Genomic DNA, 17,828 nt, shown 5'->3' with positions numbered 1-17,828 from the left:
TCCCTGCTGTTAGTAGCTTATTGGCTGTCAGTATGTCTTTTCTGGAGAATTGTCTATTCAGACCCCTTTTCCAGTTATTAATCGGGTTGTCTTTTGATTATTGATTTGTACTGGTTCTTTATATATTCTGTATACAAGTCCCTTATCAGATATGTAAGTTGCAGTGCTAATCTCAACTTTAAAAAAAAAATAAGATTGTTGTTTTGAAAAAGTTGGTCTTTTAGTTACTGGTTATAAGAGTAAACTAGTGGGGGGCGCCTGGGTGGCTCAGTGGGTTAAGCCGCTGCCTTCAGCTCAGGTCATGATCTCAGGGTCCTGGGATCGAGTCCCGCATCGGGCTCTCTGCTCAGCGGGGAGCCTGCTTCCCTCTCTCTCTGCCTGCCTCTCTGCCTACTTGTGATCTCTGTCAAATAAATAAATAAAATCTTTAAAAAAAAAAAAAGAGTAAACTAGTGGGATGCCTGGGTGGCTCAGTTGGTTAAGCCTCTGCCTTTGGCTCAGGTCATGATCACAGGGTCCTGGGATCTGAGCCTTGCATCTTGCTCCTTGTTCAGTGGGGCGTCTGCTTCTCCCTCTGCCTGCTGCTCCTCCTGCTTGTTATCTCTCTGACAAAAAAATAAATAAAATCTTTTAAAAACAGTAAACTAGTAATTTCGGGAAAAAAACCCAAAAAAATGAAAAAAAAAATCCCACCAAATTCCCAAGCCTAGAAGTAAGGACAGAGTTTTAAAAATTCTTTTCAAGGAGGGATGCCTGGGTGGCTCAGTCAGTTAAGCGTCTGACTTCAGCTTAGGTCATGATCCCAGGGTCCTGGGATCGAGTCTGCATCCAGCTCCTTGCTCACTGGGGAGCCTGCAACTCCCCCTGCTTGTGTGTGCATGCTCTCTGACAAATAAATAAAATCTTAAAAAATTGTTTTCAAGGAGTATGAATGAGCTGGGCTTTGGTTTAGATGCAAGCCTGAAGCAGTCTCGTCTAATGGTGTCCAATGGCTGCCCATGGGTCAGCTATATATGAACCACCTGGGAAGTTTTCTTTCTCTTATTTTAAAAAATAGATTCCCAAGCCTTATTTCAGAAATACTGAGTCAGAATGCCCAAAGGTGAAAACAGGAAACCAGTATTTATTTATTTATTTAATTTATAAAGATTTTGTTTATTTGTCAGAGAGAGAGAGAGCACAAGCAGGCAGAGTGGCAGGCAGAGAGAGAAGCAGGCTCCCCACTGAGCAAGGAGCCCAACGCAGGGCTCGATCCCTGGACTCTGGGATCATGGCCTGAGCCGAAGGCAGCAGCTTAACCCACTGAACCATCCAGGCATCCCAGGAAACCAATATTTAAAAAATCAACCCAGGGGCGCCTGGGTGGCTCAGTGGGTTAAAGCCTCTGCCTTCAGCTCAGGTCATGATCCCAGGGTCCTGGGATCGAACCCCGCATCGGGCTCTCTGCTCAGCAGGGAGCCTGCTTCCCCCTCTCTCTCTGCCTACCTGTGATCTCTATCTGATAAATAAATAAAATCTTTAAAAAAAATAAAAATAAAAAATCAACCCAGATTTGGGAACTATTATACCTTAAATTATAACAGAACAAAGGCATGGCTCTTCTGAGTGGGCAAACCACCTCCCGCATCACATGCAAGAACGCTAACATCTTAGAGCCTGAGAAACTCGGAAGGGGTGAAGCAGTCTGAACAGTGGAGAGAAGCATCAGGTTCACACCCACCAGGTCTGTTTTCAGTGAGGAATGGGACTTAGTCCAGGGTGTGCTGGTAATACATGTTTAAAAATAACAAGTCAGCAGGGTGGTTAAGTTCCTTTTTTGGTTGAGGTCTTGGCAGCCAACTTTCAACCTTTGGCTCCAGACAAGAGACTTAGCAGTCAGTCCCTTTATGGATCAGTTAATATTATTTATTGCTTTTCCTTTTAAGATATTTCCAAGACACCCAGTAACCTGGTCCATTCACTTCCTTTTGCCCGGTTATTTCCATTAGCAAGAGGAACACAGAAGAGCCCCCTGCTCCCCAGTGTACTCTTCTCTTTGGGGAGCGAAGACAACCAAGAGCTCACTTTCCTCTCTTCCTCTCCCTGTCAAAACACTGTGGATGGGTCTGAGTCCTTTTCCACTGTCTGATCAGTAGCTGGCCCATCTTGAATGGTTCCTAGCACTAAGCAAAAGGGACAGAATAACCTTGAGCAGGACTGATGCTAAGCAGGTGCCACTGCTGGATGTCTGCCAACAGAGCACATGACTTCATGTTAAAGGTTGTGCACTGGCAACCTACTCTTTGCATCTTGCTTGCAAATCATTTTACAACAAACTGAATTAGTTGCCAACTCTTAAGCACCCCTAGACCTCCCATAGAAACCAGGATTTCCATTTTTATTTAAAAAAAAAGTTACGACCTGAGGGGTGCCTGGGTGGCTCAGCAGGTTAAAGCCTCTGCTTTCAGATCAGGTCATGATCCCAGGGTCCTGGGATCGAGCCCCACATTGGGCTCTCTGCTCAGCAGGGAGCCTGCTTCCTCCTCTCTCTGTTTCTCTGCCTACTTGTGATCTCTGTCAAATAAATGAATAAAAATCTTAAAAAAAAAAAAAAAAAGTTACGACCTGAGCACCTGGGTGGCTCAGTTGGTTAAGTGTCTGCCTTCGGCTCAGGTCATGATCCCAGTGTTCTGCGATGGAGTCTCCCATCAGGCTCCCTGCTCAGTGGGGAGCCTGCTTCTCCCTCTGCCTGTGCTGTCAAATAAATAAAATCTTAAAAAACAGAAAACCACGAGACCTGCAATCCTGAACTTTCTCTCCATGTTGTCATTTCCCTACCACTCCTCAACACTGAGGACGGAGGCTGCTCACCAGTTATCTCCTATTTCACATCCCTTTTTTACTTTACATTCACTGTTTGCTTCTGTTACCTACTTGGCTTCTGTAGACACTTCAAGTCGCCCCTGACCCTCCATTTCTTCATCCCTGTTCTATCTATAGTTTCTTTCAAGATATTCCACTTGTTCCCCGACATCCAAAGGATTATACCCACATTTTCAATATTGTTGGACTGGAAAAGACAAATGGCAAGACGAGACACGGCTTTTGTTTACGTTTGGAACAGCTCACACACCTCCTGGCTTATAGGCAGCTGAACAGGCCGGCAGACTTCTGGAACCTCCGGCCACTCCTACCCTTTCCTTCCATTAAAGAAAAATATACCACAGGAGACAGCGGTGGGGTCTGCAGTAACTTTATTTGAACAGAGAAACCAGCCTGCAAGAAGTCTACATGACTGGAGCAGATGGTGGTTATCTTTCCAAAGGGTAAAGCCTGAGCCCAGCTGGCAGCACACAGAGGTTAAAACCGAAGCACAGGGATCCGCTCTCCTGGTTCCGCCCTCCATCACCCGCTCACGATGTGAGATGACAGACCGCACAACCGCACTCAACAAAGGGGTCCAACCGGGCAGAGGCGACACCCGCGACACCCGACAGCAGACAACCAATCACTGAAGATAATGCTGGCCTCAAGGGCCGTTACCTACTCTGGGCTATTCTCTGACAAGTAAGGTGAGGGTATGGGAGGGGCAGTAAATGATATTTGCTCTTCAAATAAGGACAGCCTACAGGATGGGGCAGGTGGTCAGTCAAGCAGTAGCGCAGGATGAAAATGCAGGCTAGTTTTACATCTCTGTGGCTAAGGAAAAAGAACAGCAATGATAAGGGAAAAGAGAAGAACATTAAAATGCCTGAAAGTATTAAAAAGAACCTTTTTTTTTTCTTCTTAAATAAGACAGGAAACAGCATCTTTTTATTTTCCTCACTGCAGCGGCAGACTTGCTGGTTTTCATGAAACATGATTTCTGTCACAAGGTCTGTTGATAAGCTTGCTGGATCTCGGGGGGACACACACAAGGCTGCCTGCGAATGTCAGAACGGGCTCTTCCCACACACCTCTTGCAGGTGCTGTTCTCATGCCGGATCTAGAGGTGCCCCAATGCCCTAAGGTGCTGCAGTTAAAGCTTCTGGAATATTGCAATGGCATGATCAACAGGGTTTCTGTCTTCCTCGTATGCGTAAACTCTTTTGGAATAGCTGAGGTTCAAGGATGAGCAGAAGTTTGGTTTTGAGCCACAAAGTTTCAGACACCCGCCGCAGATGCCTCTGCCCTATTTCACTACGCGTTCTTTTCTGCGAAACACATTCAGTGGTTGAGTGTTAACTACTGTGGTTGGAAGAAAGGACCTGCTCACCACCATCCACCCTCCTCTTCTCTCTGTGTGAATCTCACAACAGCAGGGGTACAACGTAGGCAGGAAGCTTGTCTCTCACCAGGGAAATTACTTGGTGACCTGGTGAATGGCATGGGCAAGGTAGCCCACATTGCCAGAGGTGACCCCTGCTACAGAGATGCGGCCGTCCTTTGTCATGTAGATGGAGAACTCCTTGGTCAGCCTCTCCACCTGCAGAAAAGAGAGTTCAGGAGCATTCTAGGCAGTGGGATTTGCCCAGCCCAGGCATTAAAACAGGAAAACAGAAACTCAATCTTCTTGCTTAAACCCTATTCCCAGAATTTGGTGGGCTAGCACTGACAGAAGGATAAAAAGCCATCTTAAAGTTGGATGATGAATTCTGAGGTGTGAACAGGGGAAAACAAATCTTAGATCCAGCATTTGAAGAAAAAACAGATCCAGAATCCAGCTATGGAAGAGCTCAGCTATGTCTCCTATCAATATTCAGGCTCCTGCGATCTCTTCAGAGAAGCGGCAGTGGTCCTAAGAATGACCAAAACCCACTCTGCTTTCCAGCAGTTTGCAGCCTCACGGGGGATACAGAGAGGGAAATGACTATTAACAAAACAAAATGAATGCTACACTCTTCCTTTACCTAACAGGGTTCCAAAATGATTGTTTTAATGGTAACCTGAACAGGTAGGGGATCTGGGAGGAATTCTTGTTTGTGAGGACTGATCAGTTGGTCAGCTGAGGAGAGATCAGGGCCCTCTCACCTGCTCAGGCTTTAGTCCCGTGAAACAGAACATGCCAATCTGGTCAGTGATGTGCTGCCAGTTGTGGGAGGAACCCTCCTTCTTGAGGTTGGACACCAGCTGAGTTCGCATGCTAATGATGCGGTCGGCCATGCCTTTTACTTCCTGCAACCTGTAAAACAAAAAAACCCAAAAAGAACCCCGGGATGCAGCTCAATTCTAGACAAACACCAACAAATAAGACAGAGCTCACAGCAATTTTACGTTCCTTGGGTGTTTCCCCAGTGTGCCTTAATTCTTTGTCCTAGCCCAAGTCAGATGCTGTCACTGATTCAGCAAGTAGAAAGCTATTTTACTGCATTATTTTCTATCAGTACACTAATGACTAATGTGATGCAGTTACTAAGAATGACGAGGGGTTCAAAACCACAATGAGATACCACCTCACACCAGTCAGAATGGCTAAACTTAACAAGTCAAGAAATGACAGATGCTGGCAAGGATGCGGAGAAAGGGGAACCCTCCTACAGTTGGTGGGAATGCAAGCTGGTGCAGCCACTCTGGAAAATAGCATGGAGCTTCCTCATAAAGTTGAAAATAGAGCTACCTTACGACCCAGCAACTGCACTACTGGGTATTTACCCTAAAGATACAAACGTAGTGATCCGAAGGGGCACGTGCACCTGAATGTTTATAGCAGCAATGTCCACAATAGCCAAACTATGGAAAGAACCTAGATGTCCATCAACAGATGAATGGATAAAGAGGTGGTATATATATACAATGCAATCTTGCCATTTGCGACGAAGTGGATCGAACTAGAGGGTATTATGCTTAGCGAAATAAGTCAATCGGAGAAAGACAACTATCATATGATCTCCCTGATATGAGAAGTGGAGATGCAACGTGGTGGGGCTTGGGGGGTAGGAAAAGAATAAATGAAACAAGATGGGATCGGGAGGGAGACAAACCATGAGACTCTTAATGTCACAAAACAAACTGAGGGTTGCTGGGGGGAGGAGGGTAGGGAGAGGGTGGTGGGCTTATGGCTACTGGGGAGGGTATGTGATATGGTGAGTGCTGTGAAGTGTGTAAACCTGGCAATTCACAGACCAGTACCCCTGGGGCTAATAATACATTATATGTTTATAAAAAAATTAAATAAAAAAAAAAAGAATGATGAGGGTTGTCTGGATGGCTCAGCTGGTTAAGCATATGACTCTTTATTTCAGCTCAGGTCATGATCTTGGGGTTGAGGGATTGAGCCCTGCGTCGGGCTCTGTGCTCAGCATGCAGACCGCTTGGGATTCTCCCTCTCCTTCTGTCCTAACTCAAACTTGTACTCTCAAATAAATGAATAAATCTTTAAAAAAAAATGAATGAAAAAAAAAAGAAAAAGAAAAAAAAAGAATGAATGACTCAAATCTAGGAAGGCTAAGGCTCTCTCTCGTTTATGCAGTGGGAAAAGTGGAAAAGTTGTGTTTTTTTTTTAAGATTTCATTTTATTTATGTGGGGGAGGGAGAGAAAGAGCGAGAAGCACGAGGAGGGGGAGGAGCAGAGGGAGAGGGAGAAGCAGCCTTCCCACTGAGCAGGGAGCCTGACATGGGGCTCAATCCTGGGAGCCCAGGATCATGACCTGAGCTGAAGGCAGACGCTTAACCCACTGAGCCACCCAGGTGCCCCCAAAGTTGTGTTTTAAATAGTAAACTATGACCTTATTTTTAACATGGATGGAATACACACTCCTGCTTTTGCAGTTAAGACAGTGCATTGGAAACCTATGATGTGCCAAGCCATGTGCTAGGCGGTGAGAAGGGAGGGTTCAGACATGGTCCTTGCTTTTAAATCTTAAAACCAAAACTGGGAACAAACCTGTGAACCACCAACTATGGAACAAGGCAGGACAATTTAAGAACCAACAGAATGGTGCCGCATTGAAAGCCCAGGGAGGGAGGGTCAGTTCTATCTGGCAACTGAAGGCAGTCCTCTGATACACATGGCTCACTTGATTCTGGACATCATCGCCTTTCTTAGAATCTCCTCTTGCCATTCTAGACCTATGGCTCTAGGGGAAATTCTTGGCCAACTAGATGACTAAAAATATTTCTAGTTTACCTCCCTGTTCTAACGTGTTCATGTTCTTAAACCATCTATGATGATGTCATACACAGTTACAATGGGTCACAACTGCCAATCAGAAGTCAAAGAAAGTTAGTATTAGTAATTTTTATTTGACTCAGGTAAACATTTAAAATTGGGCACTTGCACATAAAAACGGGTTTTTCCTCTCTGGAAAAAGCTGGCAACACTTCACTAGCAGCGTGATTCCTGGCTGGAGCTCTAGCTCCCGACTCCTCTAGGGATGACAGGTGATTTTAAATTTCCTATGGTCCCATCTCTGTCCAGCTCCATTTACTTTCAGGCTGGTGTCCTAAAAGCATGGAGGCTCTGACCACAGCTAGATCCAGGGCAACTCCAGCAAAACCCTTCCATGCTCACTGGTGCCCAGAGAATGAAGTTCTGACTTCTCAAGATCTCGGTGAAGGTGCTTCATCACCTGTGCCCAATTTCCCAGCTTTGCTGCCTTCTCTATCCTCCTCCCCCTCAGAGTCAAGGCCACAGAAACTCCCTGGGACTTCCAAAGCACGCCCTATATGATGCACAATGTGCTCCTGTGTGTCCTCAGGCACAGCTCTGTCCAGTTCTCCTTTACTCTTTGGTTGGCAGGGGAAAGCCTTCTTCTCCCTTCAAGGCACAGCTCACAGGCTGCTGTCTTCATTATATCCTCCTTTATACCCTGCTAGAATCAACAGCCCTTCTTTTGGTCTGCCTTTATTCTTTGTCTCTTTTATCAATGCTGTATGTGTACCTTTCTCACCCGATAATAAACTACCCACACGCCAAAATGCCTCACTCATCTAGCACAGTTCCTTTGTTACCTTTGTACATGACAGACTTCAAAGGTGTACTGAAGTGCACACGTTAAAAAAAAACATCTTGAAAACCATTAGGAAATATAAAAAACCACTTAAAAATATGAAGTTCAAAAAAAAAAAAAAAGCTTAGAATAACTCAAAGAGACAAAACCACCACCAAACCTACAACATACGTATAGATAGGAGTAAAGTACATGGTATGTTAACATGATCTTTGAAGACAGTGAACAAAGACAAAAGGTGGGCTTTAATGACTAGATTTACAGTGAGTTTTTTCCCTCTCCCAAACTTTCTGAAATGTACTTACATATGAATTTTATAATGGGAAAAAAAGTATAAATAAAAAAGTAGTCAGTTTCTTGGTAAGCCCTGCATGGGTATATTTAACTAAAAAGAACTACCCTGAACCAGACTTAGTTCAATGTTCCACAGGAGTAATTTAAATTAGAAAGAATAGCTGTCAGGTGATAAGCTGGGGGGCTGCAGATAAAGTTTCTTGCAGACAGTAGACAACAGATTTAGCTTTTCTCCCTGAGAAGCTGTTCAGGGATCTTCTAGCCTCTCAATTAACCAGCTACAAAGATAAACTCTTTTTTTTTTTTTTTAATATTTATTTATTTATTTGTCAGAGAGAGAGAGAGGAGTGAGAGTGAGCACAAGTAGACAGAGTGGCAGGCAGAGGCAGAGGGAGAAGCAGGCTCCCCGCCGAGCAAGGAGCCCGATGTGGGACTTGATCCCAGGACACTGGGATCATGACCTGAGCCGAAGGCAGTTGCTCAACCAACTGAGCCACCCAGGCGTCCCTACAAAGATAAACTCTTATCGACAAATCACACTGTTCATGGGCATCTTGGCTTTTTATTAACTTTGAAATACATAGAGCAGGGGTTGGCAAACTTCTCATTTTGAAATTTTTTTAAGTTCCAGTACAGTTAACATGGCAAACTTCTTATAAAGGGTTGAATTATAAATGTTGTTAGGTTTTGCATGCCATTTGCTCCCTGTCACAACTACTAAACTCTGCTGTTTGGCACAAAAGCAGCCACATGTAATTCGTCAAAAATGAGTATGGCTATGTCCGAATAGAACTCTGTAAGAATGGGGGCAGACTAGATTTGACCCACAGAACAGTTTGCCAACTTCTGATCTAGAGCAAGGTTTCTAAATTGTGTGGCATGACCCATTAGTGCTCAAGTAGTTGGATGCAACTGGCATTTAGAAAATACTAGAACACAGAAAGCCTAAGTACTGAGTTTTTGACAACTGTTTCAGTTACGTGTATGTTTACAGGGATGTGGGTTCAGGGTCATGATACAAAATATGTCTTATGTGGACTGTGGTCAAAGAGACTGAGTGACACTAAGTTTGAGCACAGGTGCCAAGAGATTCAGATGGAAAGGCTAATAAAAACCAAAAAGAAGCAGAAATACTGATTCAGAGGTAGCTATTCTTAAGATAAAAACAAAAAATACGGTGTTCTTAAAAATTTAAGTTTTCCTATGTAAGGTACTTCAATTTGAGCCTCAGTTGAGTAGGGGGCAGGTTTTACTTAAAGTGGAGATAATGGAATAAAAAAACCCTGCCGTTTCCGAATTATGTTTGTCTCTGATGTATCTGAATGAGCTAACACAATCACACCCCTCTCTCCTCCTCCCCGCCCACATATGGAAGCCGGGTGATACTGTACATCACGACTTGCCAACTATAAACAAGCTCTGAAAGCTCGGTGGCGGGAAAGGCAGGTGGCGGGGGCAGGGGGGCAGCAATGAGCCGTTACCATTGTTTTCGCAGGTCAGGACTGGTCAGGATGGTCGAGGCAATCCGGGCCCCATTGATGGGAGGGTTGGAATACATGGGACGGATCAAGATCTTCAACTGCGACTCCACCCTTTTGGCTTCATCAGCATCTTTGCAGACCACAGTGAAGGCTCCCACACGCTCACCTGGAAAGACACACATGGACCTTGTTGTTTAGTTTTCCAGTCTAACACGCGAAAGCAAGTCATGATTCAATGTGCTACACGCTATGCTTCCATCAGAAGTGCCCCAAAAATATCTGTTAAAAAGCTTTCAACAACCAGTAAGGTGAATCTAGAGGCAACAGGAAGTCTGAGTACTCAAAGGTCTTTTTATGACATCCATCTTCTTGGCTTGTGGAGCCATCATTTCTTGTTTAGAGAGGCTGTTATTAGTTTCCTCTGCCGGAGGAGTTCAGAGACATGAACGAAGATGTGACTAAGATAAATAAAATCCAGGTTACCTGTCTTCTCTGGGTAACACACACACACACATGCACACACACGGACACACACATGGACACAGGCACCACCCCCTCCCCAAACTGGTATCTCTGTGGCATCCTCTTCCAACACTTCTTTAGTCTTATCAGGACTCACACACCACGCACTGAGCTTACCGTATAAGCCCATGTTCTTGGCATAGGATTGGCAGAGACAAACATTAATGCCCTGTTCGATGAAGTGGCGTACAGCCCAGGCGTCCTTGTTACCGTCGCCACTGGCAAAGCCTTGGTAGGCCATGTCAAAGAATGCAAAGAGATTGTTTTTCTGGGAAGGAAAAGAGAAGAGCAAAGCTTTAGGCAGTCCGTCTCAAGATGCCCCACATGCTTGCCTGTGCTTATGGGGACCATATCTGCCTCACACAGAGTGAGCAGTCTTCCCTCCTGGTGGCAATCTGGAGATGTTTAATGTTCCTTGAGTTAAGACATCATCATATATTTTTCTTTACTTTGGTGGATATGGTCCCTCGAGAAGACATTAAGAAAAGGTATTCTTAATTTCAATCTTCCCAGAAAGCTGCTTGATCCAACAGGAAGCTCTTTTGAGGCCCAGAGGAGTCTGGGTAATTACTCTGGTCCAGTCAACACAGGACCAACATCAGTCTCTTCTGGGGTTAATGTAACTCCGGCAGTCTCATCTTTTACCCAGGACTCATGAGAACCATCTCATCTTCAAAGTGCTCTGTGAATGCTCTTTTTCTCTTTTTCTTTTCCCCCCTCTGTTTCATTCTGTTTGAACCTTAGGTTTAACAGAATGTAAACAAAGGGAGACCAAAAGAAGCGAAAATGGAGACACAGGGCAACAGGAATACCTTCCTCTACTGGATTTTTTTTTTTTTTAAAGTGAACTCTTCCTCCAATGTGGAGCTTGAACTCATAACCCTGAGATCATGAGTTGCATGCTCTACCAACTGAGCCAGCCAGGCACCCCTCCTCCCTTGAAATTTTGACTAGTGCCTTCTCTGACAGTTGAGCCTGTGAATGATAACGGCCATGCTGAGGAAACAGGCCAGGGCAGGAGACACGACAAAGTGTATAAAGGATGAACATGTAATCCTGGCCAGGACAAATGTAGGTGCCAATGACAGACATCCTAGGGCCAGTGGATGCCCACTGGACAGGCTGGCCAATGACAAGAGTCCTCAGAATTCCCAACATCCAGGCTGAGGAACAGAAATTATCTCCAAGCTGCTCCTGTACCATCAATTAAGAACTGCTAATTACGCAGGGCGCCTAGGTGGCTTGGTTGGTTATGCAGCTGACTCGGTTTCAGCTCCAGTTGTGATCTCAGAGTTGTGGGATCAAGCCCCGTACTGGGTTATGCACTCAGCACAGTCTGCTAGACATTTTCTCCCTTCCTCTGCACCTCCCCCGACTTGCATGCATGTACGTGCACTCTCCCTCTCAAATAAATAAAGATCTTAAAAAAAACAAAAACAAAAACAAAAACAAAACCCAAATTGCTAATTAATAAGTAAGCAGCTCTTTCCTGACAACTTAATGTGGGCTCAAGGGTAATTAATTCTCATTAAGACTTTGCCCAGTTAAGCATCTATGGCCAGTTACTGAACACAGAACTGTCGATAGTCAGCTCATTCTCCTTACCTTCACCACTGCTGCTATCTCCTTCCACTGCTCAGGGCGGGGGTCCACTCCCGTGGGATTGTGGGCACAGGCATGCAGAAGAAGAACACTTTGCTGTGGCATTTTCTAAAGAGACAACCAAGAGGTGACTATGCAGCTCTGAAAGGAGATAACTTACCTGAAATGCCATAGGGTCAGATTTTTGGATCAGTAACAAAGATAATCTGAGATCTGGAAATAAGTTCATTCCCAGTATTTTTACTCAGATACTGAGACCCAGCTGTGAAACATCACATCTTCACAAGGAGGTTTGTTTCTTGTTCCTTCACCCCTCTTGCCCTGAAAGTCACACTTACCGAAATGTCCTCTAGAGCGCCTGTGAAGTCAAAGCCGCACGTCTTGGGGTCATAATATCGATAACCATGTAGCTGCATGCCTGCGTCCCTGAAGATCGGTGTGTGATTTCCCCAGGACGGTTTGGGCAGAAAGACATCTCGGCTGAACTTAAAAAATCTTTGCTAAAAAATGGGATGAAAGGGAATGGATAAGTGAAGAAGGAAGAGGAAAAAAATAAAAAGAGTTGATACATTTTAGGATGAAGACATTAAGAGGAAGACATTTTTCTCTATTGAAACTCATCTTATCTTTATGAGTGAGAGATAGTAATGACTCAGCAGCGAGACCGTGTGAGCTGGAATGTAAGCTCTGATGAGTATATTCGCTGTGTAGCCAAAGGGCTTGTCCGGGCCTCACTGTCTTCGTTTGTAAAATGGCGGTAAATGAATCTTCTCCATGAAGATTAAATGAGTTAAAACAAAAGCTGGTAGTAACAGATATGTGCCCAATAAATAAGATTTATTATTATTATTATTCTATCTTCCTTGCAATTTCTCCTAAGTATTTTTACTTTTCTTTCTTTCTTTTTTTTTTTTTAAAGATTTTTAAAAATTTATTTATTTGATAGACGGAGATCACAAGTAGGCAGAGAGGCAGGCAGAGGGAGAAGGAAGCAGACTCCCTGCTGAGCAGAGAGCCCGATGCGGGGCTCGATCCCAGGACCCTGGGATCATGACCTGAGCCGAAGGCAGAGGCTTTAACCCACTGAGCCACTCCAGGTGCCCCCTATTTTTACTTTTCTTACCCCTGACTCCATTCGTCAGAGAACAGGAACTCTTCCAGCTTTGGGGAGAGAGGTCATCAAACACACAGGCAATAGAAAACCCCACCATCCTCAACTTACAGACTCTCTTATGGCTCTTCCCTGAAGCAATTTCCAGACTCACCAGAAAACTGGCTCCAATCCTCAAGGCCCCAGTTCCAGAAATGGTCTGCACGGTGACATACTGAAGGAGAGAGAGCACGGTCAGTGAGGTGTGATACTCTCTACAGGCCCATAACAGAACTGAGGCCAAGCCCACAGAGGCACTGTTCTGTACACTCAGTCTCCTTCCTGCTTCAGAAGCTGAAGACGTTTCAAATGGTCCTGGGAAATGAGAGAATAGCTCTACTGTTTCATTTCCCCATTTGCTAAGAGATAGACTGACTCTCCTTGTGAGCTCTCAAAAGAGCCATCTCTTCAGTTTCCAACATCTTTGCCAACAGAGAAGCTCACTCCTCATGACTTGTAATCAGTATCATATCGTCTAGTAGGAGAAATGTTCAGGACACAACTGCTCCCCCCCACATGAGAAAGGGCTAATTTATACAGAGAAAAAAAGACACTAAACAGTCACTACATTATTGAACGATTCTCTGAACATCAAAGTTCCTTGAAAAGCAAGTCAACTTATTATTATGAGAATAATAAGGATCACTACATTTTAAAGGCTCAGAAGTTACATTCTCTGAGTTTTCATAATCTGAAAACATTATCTTTTGAGTAACAGGAAGGTGCCTGAGGTAATCTGTTTTTTCAAACCAGTCAACTTTAAGGAATAAGAAATCACAGATTTTTTTTTTTCTATGGCACCATAGATGTTTAAGGTTCTCTTAAACATAAACCTATTTTCTCTGGGGCGCCTGGGTGGCTCAGTAGGTTAAGCCTCTGCCTTTGGCTCGGGTCATGATCTCAGGGTTCTGGGATCGAGCCCCGCGTCGGGCTCTCTGCTTCCTCCCCCTCTCTCTCTGTGCCTGCCTCTCTGCCTACTTGTGACCTCTGTCTGTCAAATAAATGAATAAAATCTTTAAAAAAACAACAACAACAAAACCTATTTTCTGGCCTGGGAGGCAGTAGAAGAAACGGGGCGGGGGGGGGCACGTAACAAACTCTTTACAGAACAAAGTTTGTCCCTGCGAACTTTGCCGTGACAAAAATCTAACTGTGGGGGAAACTGGCAGGGTAAGTTGGTAGAGCATGGGACTCTTGATCTTGGGGTTGTTTGAGCCCCACAGTGGGGGAAGTGGTTACTTAAAAAATAAAATCTCTGAAAGGCCCAGAAAAACCAAACAAACCTAACTGTGGATCTGATAATACTAATAATTCATTAAGGAACAGCAATTTATGAGACAAGCTGATGTTACTTTAGCTAGACCGACAGAGATAAGGAAAAATTACAGAAAAAAGTGGAAGCTTTCATGAGGGGTTAATAGGTAGTTGATTGCATGGATATCAATCAAACCATGGATCAGGATCATTACTGTCTCACCCCCGGGCAGGTGGGGGAGGTTGTAGCTTTACTCTTGAGCTCCTGATCTAACCTGTGGACTTAGACCAGCCTTGTGAATAAACTGTATTTATTCTGGTCTCCGGGCAGGAAGGGGAGAAATGTTGGCTTAGTTCTGCTACTTTGTTTTTCTCGGGACTTGCCCAGGAAAACAAATATTTAAACATACAAATGTATCCATTAATAAACATTTGTTTCAAAGGAAAGTGAACTATGGTGCTGGAGGCCCTATGTCACTGGGCTGTTGAATGGCCCGGAGGCATCCCAGCCACCTTGGGCTTGCTCCTTTTCTACAGGAGGACCGAGCCTGTGCATTCTTTGGGGGTGCACACAGACCTCTACTTGTGCGAAGTCTGTGTACAGTACCATCTTCTTCTGCCATAAGAGGACCCCCCAGGGAGACATGTGTGCTCCCCCCTTCACAGCTGCATGATGCTCTCTGGACCCAAGACACAAGGGAGGCAGCAGGGAGAAGAGTCTGCTTTCTTTTAATGTCTCAACTGGCTGTGAAGGGGCAGCGGAGGAGTGCCAGACTGGTCCTGGCCCCAAGAGCCGTGCCTGTGTGCTTCTTCCATCTGAGCTGGAAGCCGAGAACATGAGAGCAGCGGCTAATTATAGGCCTAAAACTGGGCATAGTTTGGCATTTCTTCTTCTTCTTTTTTTTTTTTAAGATTTATTTACTCATTTGAGACAGAGAATGAGAATGAGCAGAAGGAAGAGGCAGAGGGGGAGGGAGAAGCAGGTTCCCCACTGAGCAGAGAGCCTGAGGCAGGGCTCAATCCCAGGACCCTGGGACCACGATCTGAGCTGAAGGCAGACACCCAAATGACTGAGCCACCCAGGTGCACCTAGTTCGACATTTTTTTCTTTAAAAGATTTTATTTATTTATTTATTTGACAGAGATCACAAGTAGGCAGAGCAGCAGGCTGAGAGAGAGGGGGAAGCAGGTTCCCCTCCGAGCAGAGAGCCTGATACGGGGCTCAATCCCAGGACCCCGAGATCATGACCTGAGCTGAAGGCAGAGGCTTAACCCACTGAACCACCCAGGCGCCCTGTAGTTTGGCATTTCTAAAGCATATTCAGTATAAAGTGAACATAAACACACAGAGCAGGGTCAACTCTTGAGTCAAATTACTATTCCACCTTCAGGATTATTGCTACCTTTTCGGAATGGGTGTTACATGAAATAGATATATATATATATATTTAAAAAGATTTTATTTATTTGACAGAGAGAGAGAGATAGACTACAAGTAGGCAGAGAGGCAGGCAGAGAGAGAGAGGGAAGCAGGTTCCCTGCTGAGCAGAGAGCCCAAAGAGGGGCTCGATCCCAGCACCCTGAGATCATGACCTGAGCTGAAGGCAGAGGCTTAACCCAATGAGCCACCCAGGCGCCCCTACATGGAATCTTTTAATTTATAAGTACCAACTTACTTTCTCAAGAAGAGATATTAGCAATAGTGCGGTCACCTCAAAATCATCATTACACACAAAGTGATATATCTTATTTATTTAAATTATTTCAAATTTGTTTAAACTGTTAAATTTAAAAACAGACTCTGTATGATGCCAGAGTCTGCTCTGCTTACCCGGCTACTTTTCAACACTTCGTTGTTCTCACCCAGGGCCAGCTCTGCAGATGCCTTACAAAACTCAGCAAGTCCCGCGATGGGCAGATATTCTTTGTCCAAATTTTTTGCAGCAATCTGGGCCTCTGCCTAGACAAGAGGAAAGGTATCTGCTTAGTTTCTTCTCCTTACCTGGAATTATGATGATTAATATTTAATGTTTAATAAATTTAGTTTATATATTAAATATAAAAGAAGTAAAGCCTTGTTTTTATTCAGAAATACTGTTCAAGAAAAAGGCTAAATACTTCACCTGAAACTAATATGACACTGTATGTTAACTGGAAATTAAAAAAATTTGAAAATATACAAAAAAATAAAAAACCCCTACAGAAAAAAAAAAAGAATACTTGGTATTTTATAATGTAGAACACAAATATTTGTGATTTTAAAAATTGTATTTTTTTTTACAGTTAGGTTTTACATGGGTGGGTACACAATGTTTTCTTGGTTAATACTTAACATATGGCATCCTGGAATGCACAAGAACAAGGTTTATGAGCAACACTTAAAAGAGATATAAGATGATAAAATCAAACTAAATACATAAGGAAGTATTTCAAGGTATAATGCCAGTCTAAGAACTTCAAAGAGTTAACTGTACCAGCCACATCTCTTCTGGATTGGAGGAAGAGGTGAGACCATCTCTTACTAGTTTTGTGACCCCGAGTAACTTAAATTAGTAAACTTCCTGAGCCTCAGTTTCTTCATCTGTTGAATGGGGGGACAACTGTTGCTACAACTCTCACGATTGGCTGAAAACCTGACAAAGGAATGCACAGAAGCGTGTGGTGGTATTCCAGCTTGCAAACCAGCGGACTAATCCTTGCTGAATACTTCCAACTGTCGGACTGAGACCAAGGCAATCCCTGCATGACCTGAGACCCAGCAGTCAGCAGTTTTCAATTGGTCTTCTCATCACAATGGTTTCTCGAACCCTTTGTGTCTACTCTGAGAGCTCTAGAGGTGACCCTTAACTCACACTCCCACGGACTTAGACACTTCTTCTTTCAGGGGTTCATTCAGCCCATGTTCTTACTTCACTGGCTCCTGAGGGCCTGAGCCCGCGGGCTGCAGAGCGGTCAGCTCAGATGATTACGGAGGGCCGTACCCTGACCCGGAAGTATTCCTTTGTAACTTTCACTCACGGTGCCCAGTTCTGCTCAACGGAGGAAGGATGCATCACCAGCCCATTTTCGGAAGTGACAGAGCATTCATATATCAACAGAGGAGGTGTATATGGAAAGGGAACACATGCTTTCCTTAAAAAAAATGTTCTAGGGGAATTAACTATTTAAAGTTATAGTGATTAACAACAAAAAGAACAGCGATAAAAATGTCACAAAAATAAAGCGAATTATTCTGTAGTTCAGTATGAAGGGACAGAGCATGCCTGTGTGGGAGAGCTTATTAAGGCCATCAACATGAGAGAAATGGAAAATAATGGCAGTAACCCTCATCCACAAAGGGCTATTCTTATTATCAAGAGGCAATGTTTAAATTCTTGGTCCTTTTGTGCACCCTCAGGATTAAACACGACACCATGTCTGCTTTACAGATAATCACTTAAGTTCAATCTTGAGAAAGACCACATAGTTCCAATCTGTCACTTTTACAGCAAGGAGCCCAGAGCCCAGAAACCGAAGTGATTTAAGCAGTCAGTGCCAGAACTGGAACCAGCTCTCCCGACTCCCAGCCTGGCGCTCTTTCTGCCACTCTCCAGGAGCTCTCTTCAGTTGATCCACCCC

At 44.3% G+C, this 17,828-nt stretch overlaps 1 protein-coding gene across 2 annotated transcripts in view; it reads right to left on the bottom strand.

The window, feature by feature from the left end:
• Positions 1 to 3,216: 3,216 nt before the first annotated feature.
• Positions 3,217 to 17,828, bottom strand: part of GOT2 (glutamic-oxaloacetic transaminase 2) — a 28,287-nt gene continuing 13,675 nt past the window's right edge. Inside the window, exons 3-11 of one of the 2 annotated variants that reach the window (XM_080827958.1) lie at positions 16,042 to 16,170; positions 13,072 to 13,131; positions 12,145 to 12,306; positions 11,810 to 11,914; positions 10,322 to 10,472; positions 9,683 to 9,848; positions 4,990 to 5,140; positions 4,314 to 4,444; positions 3,217 to 4,172 (exon numbers count right to left, since the gene is read on the bottom strand). In XM_080827958.1, coding sequence (XP_080684084.1) covers positions 4,322 to 4,444; positions 4,990 to 5,140; positions 9,683 to 9,848; positions 10,322 to 10,472; positions 11,810 to 11,914; positions 12,145 to 12,306; positions 13,072 to 13,131; positions 16,042 to 16,170 — 1,047 coding nt within the window. In that variant the 3' untranslated portion in view covers positions 3,217 to 4,172; positions 4,314 to 4,321. Of the gene's footprint in view, positions 4,445 to 4,989; positions 5,141 to 9,682; positions 9,849 to 10,321; positions 10,473 to 11,809; positions 11,915 to 12,144; positions 12,307 to 13,071; positions 13,132 to 16,041; positions 16,171 to 17,828 lie in introns of both variants that reach the window. The other variant, XM_080827957.1, reaches the window with a different exon arrangement.

Source organism: Martes martes (assembly GCF_963455335.1).
Source record: "Martes martes genome assembly, chromosome: 17".
In the NCBI taxonomy this organism is placed as follows: Eukaryota; Metazoa; Chordata; class Mammalia; order Carnivora; family Mustelidae; genus Martes; species Martes martes.
Note: the sequence above shows the minus strand (reverse complement) of the source record. Positions and strands in the feature narration are given on the sequence as shown.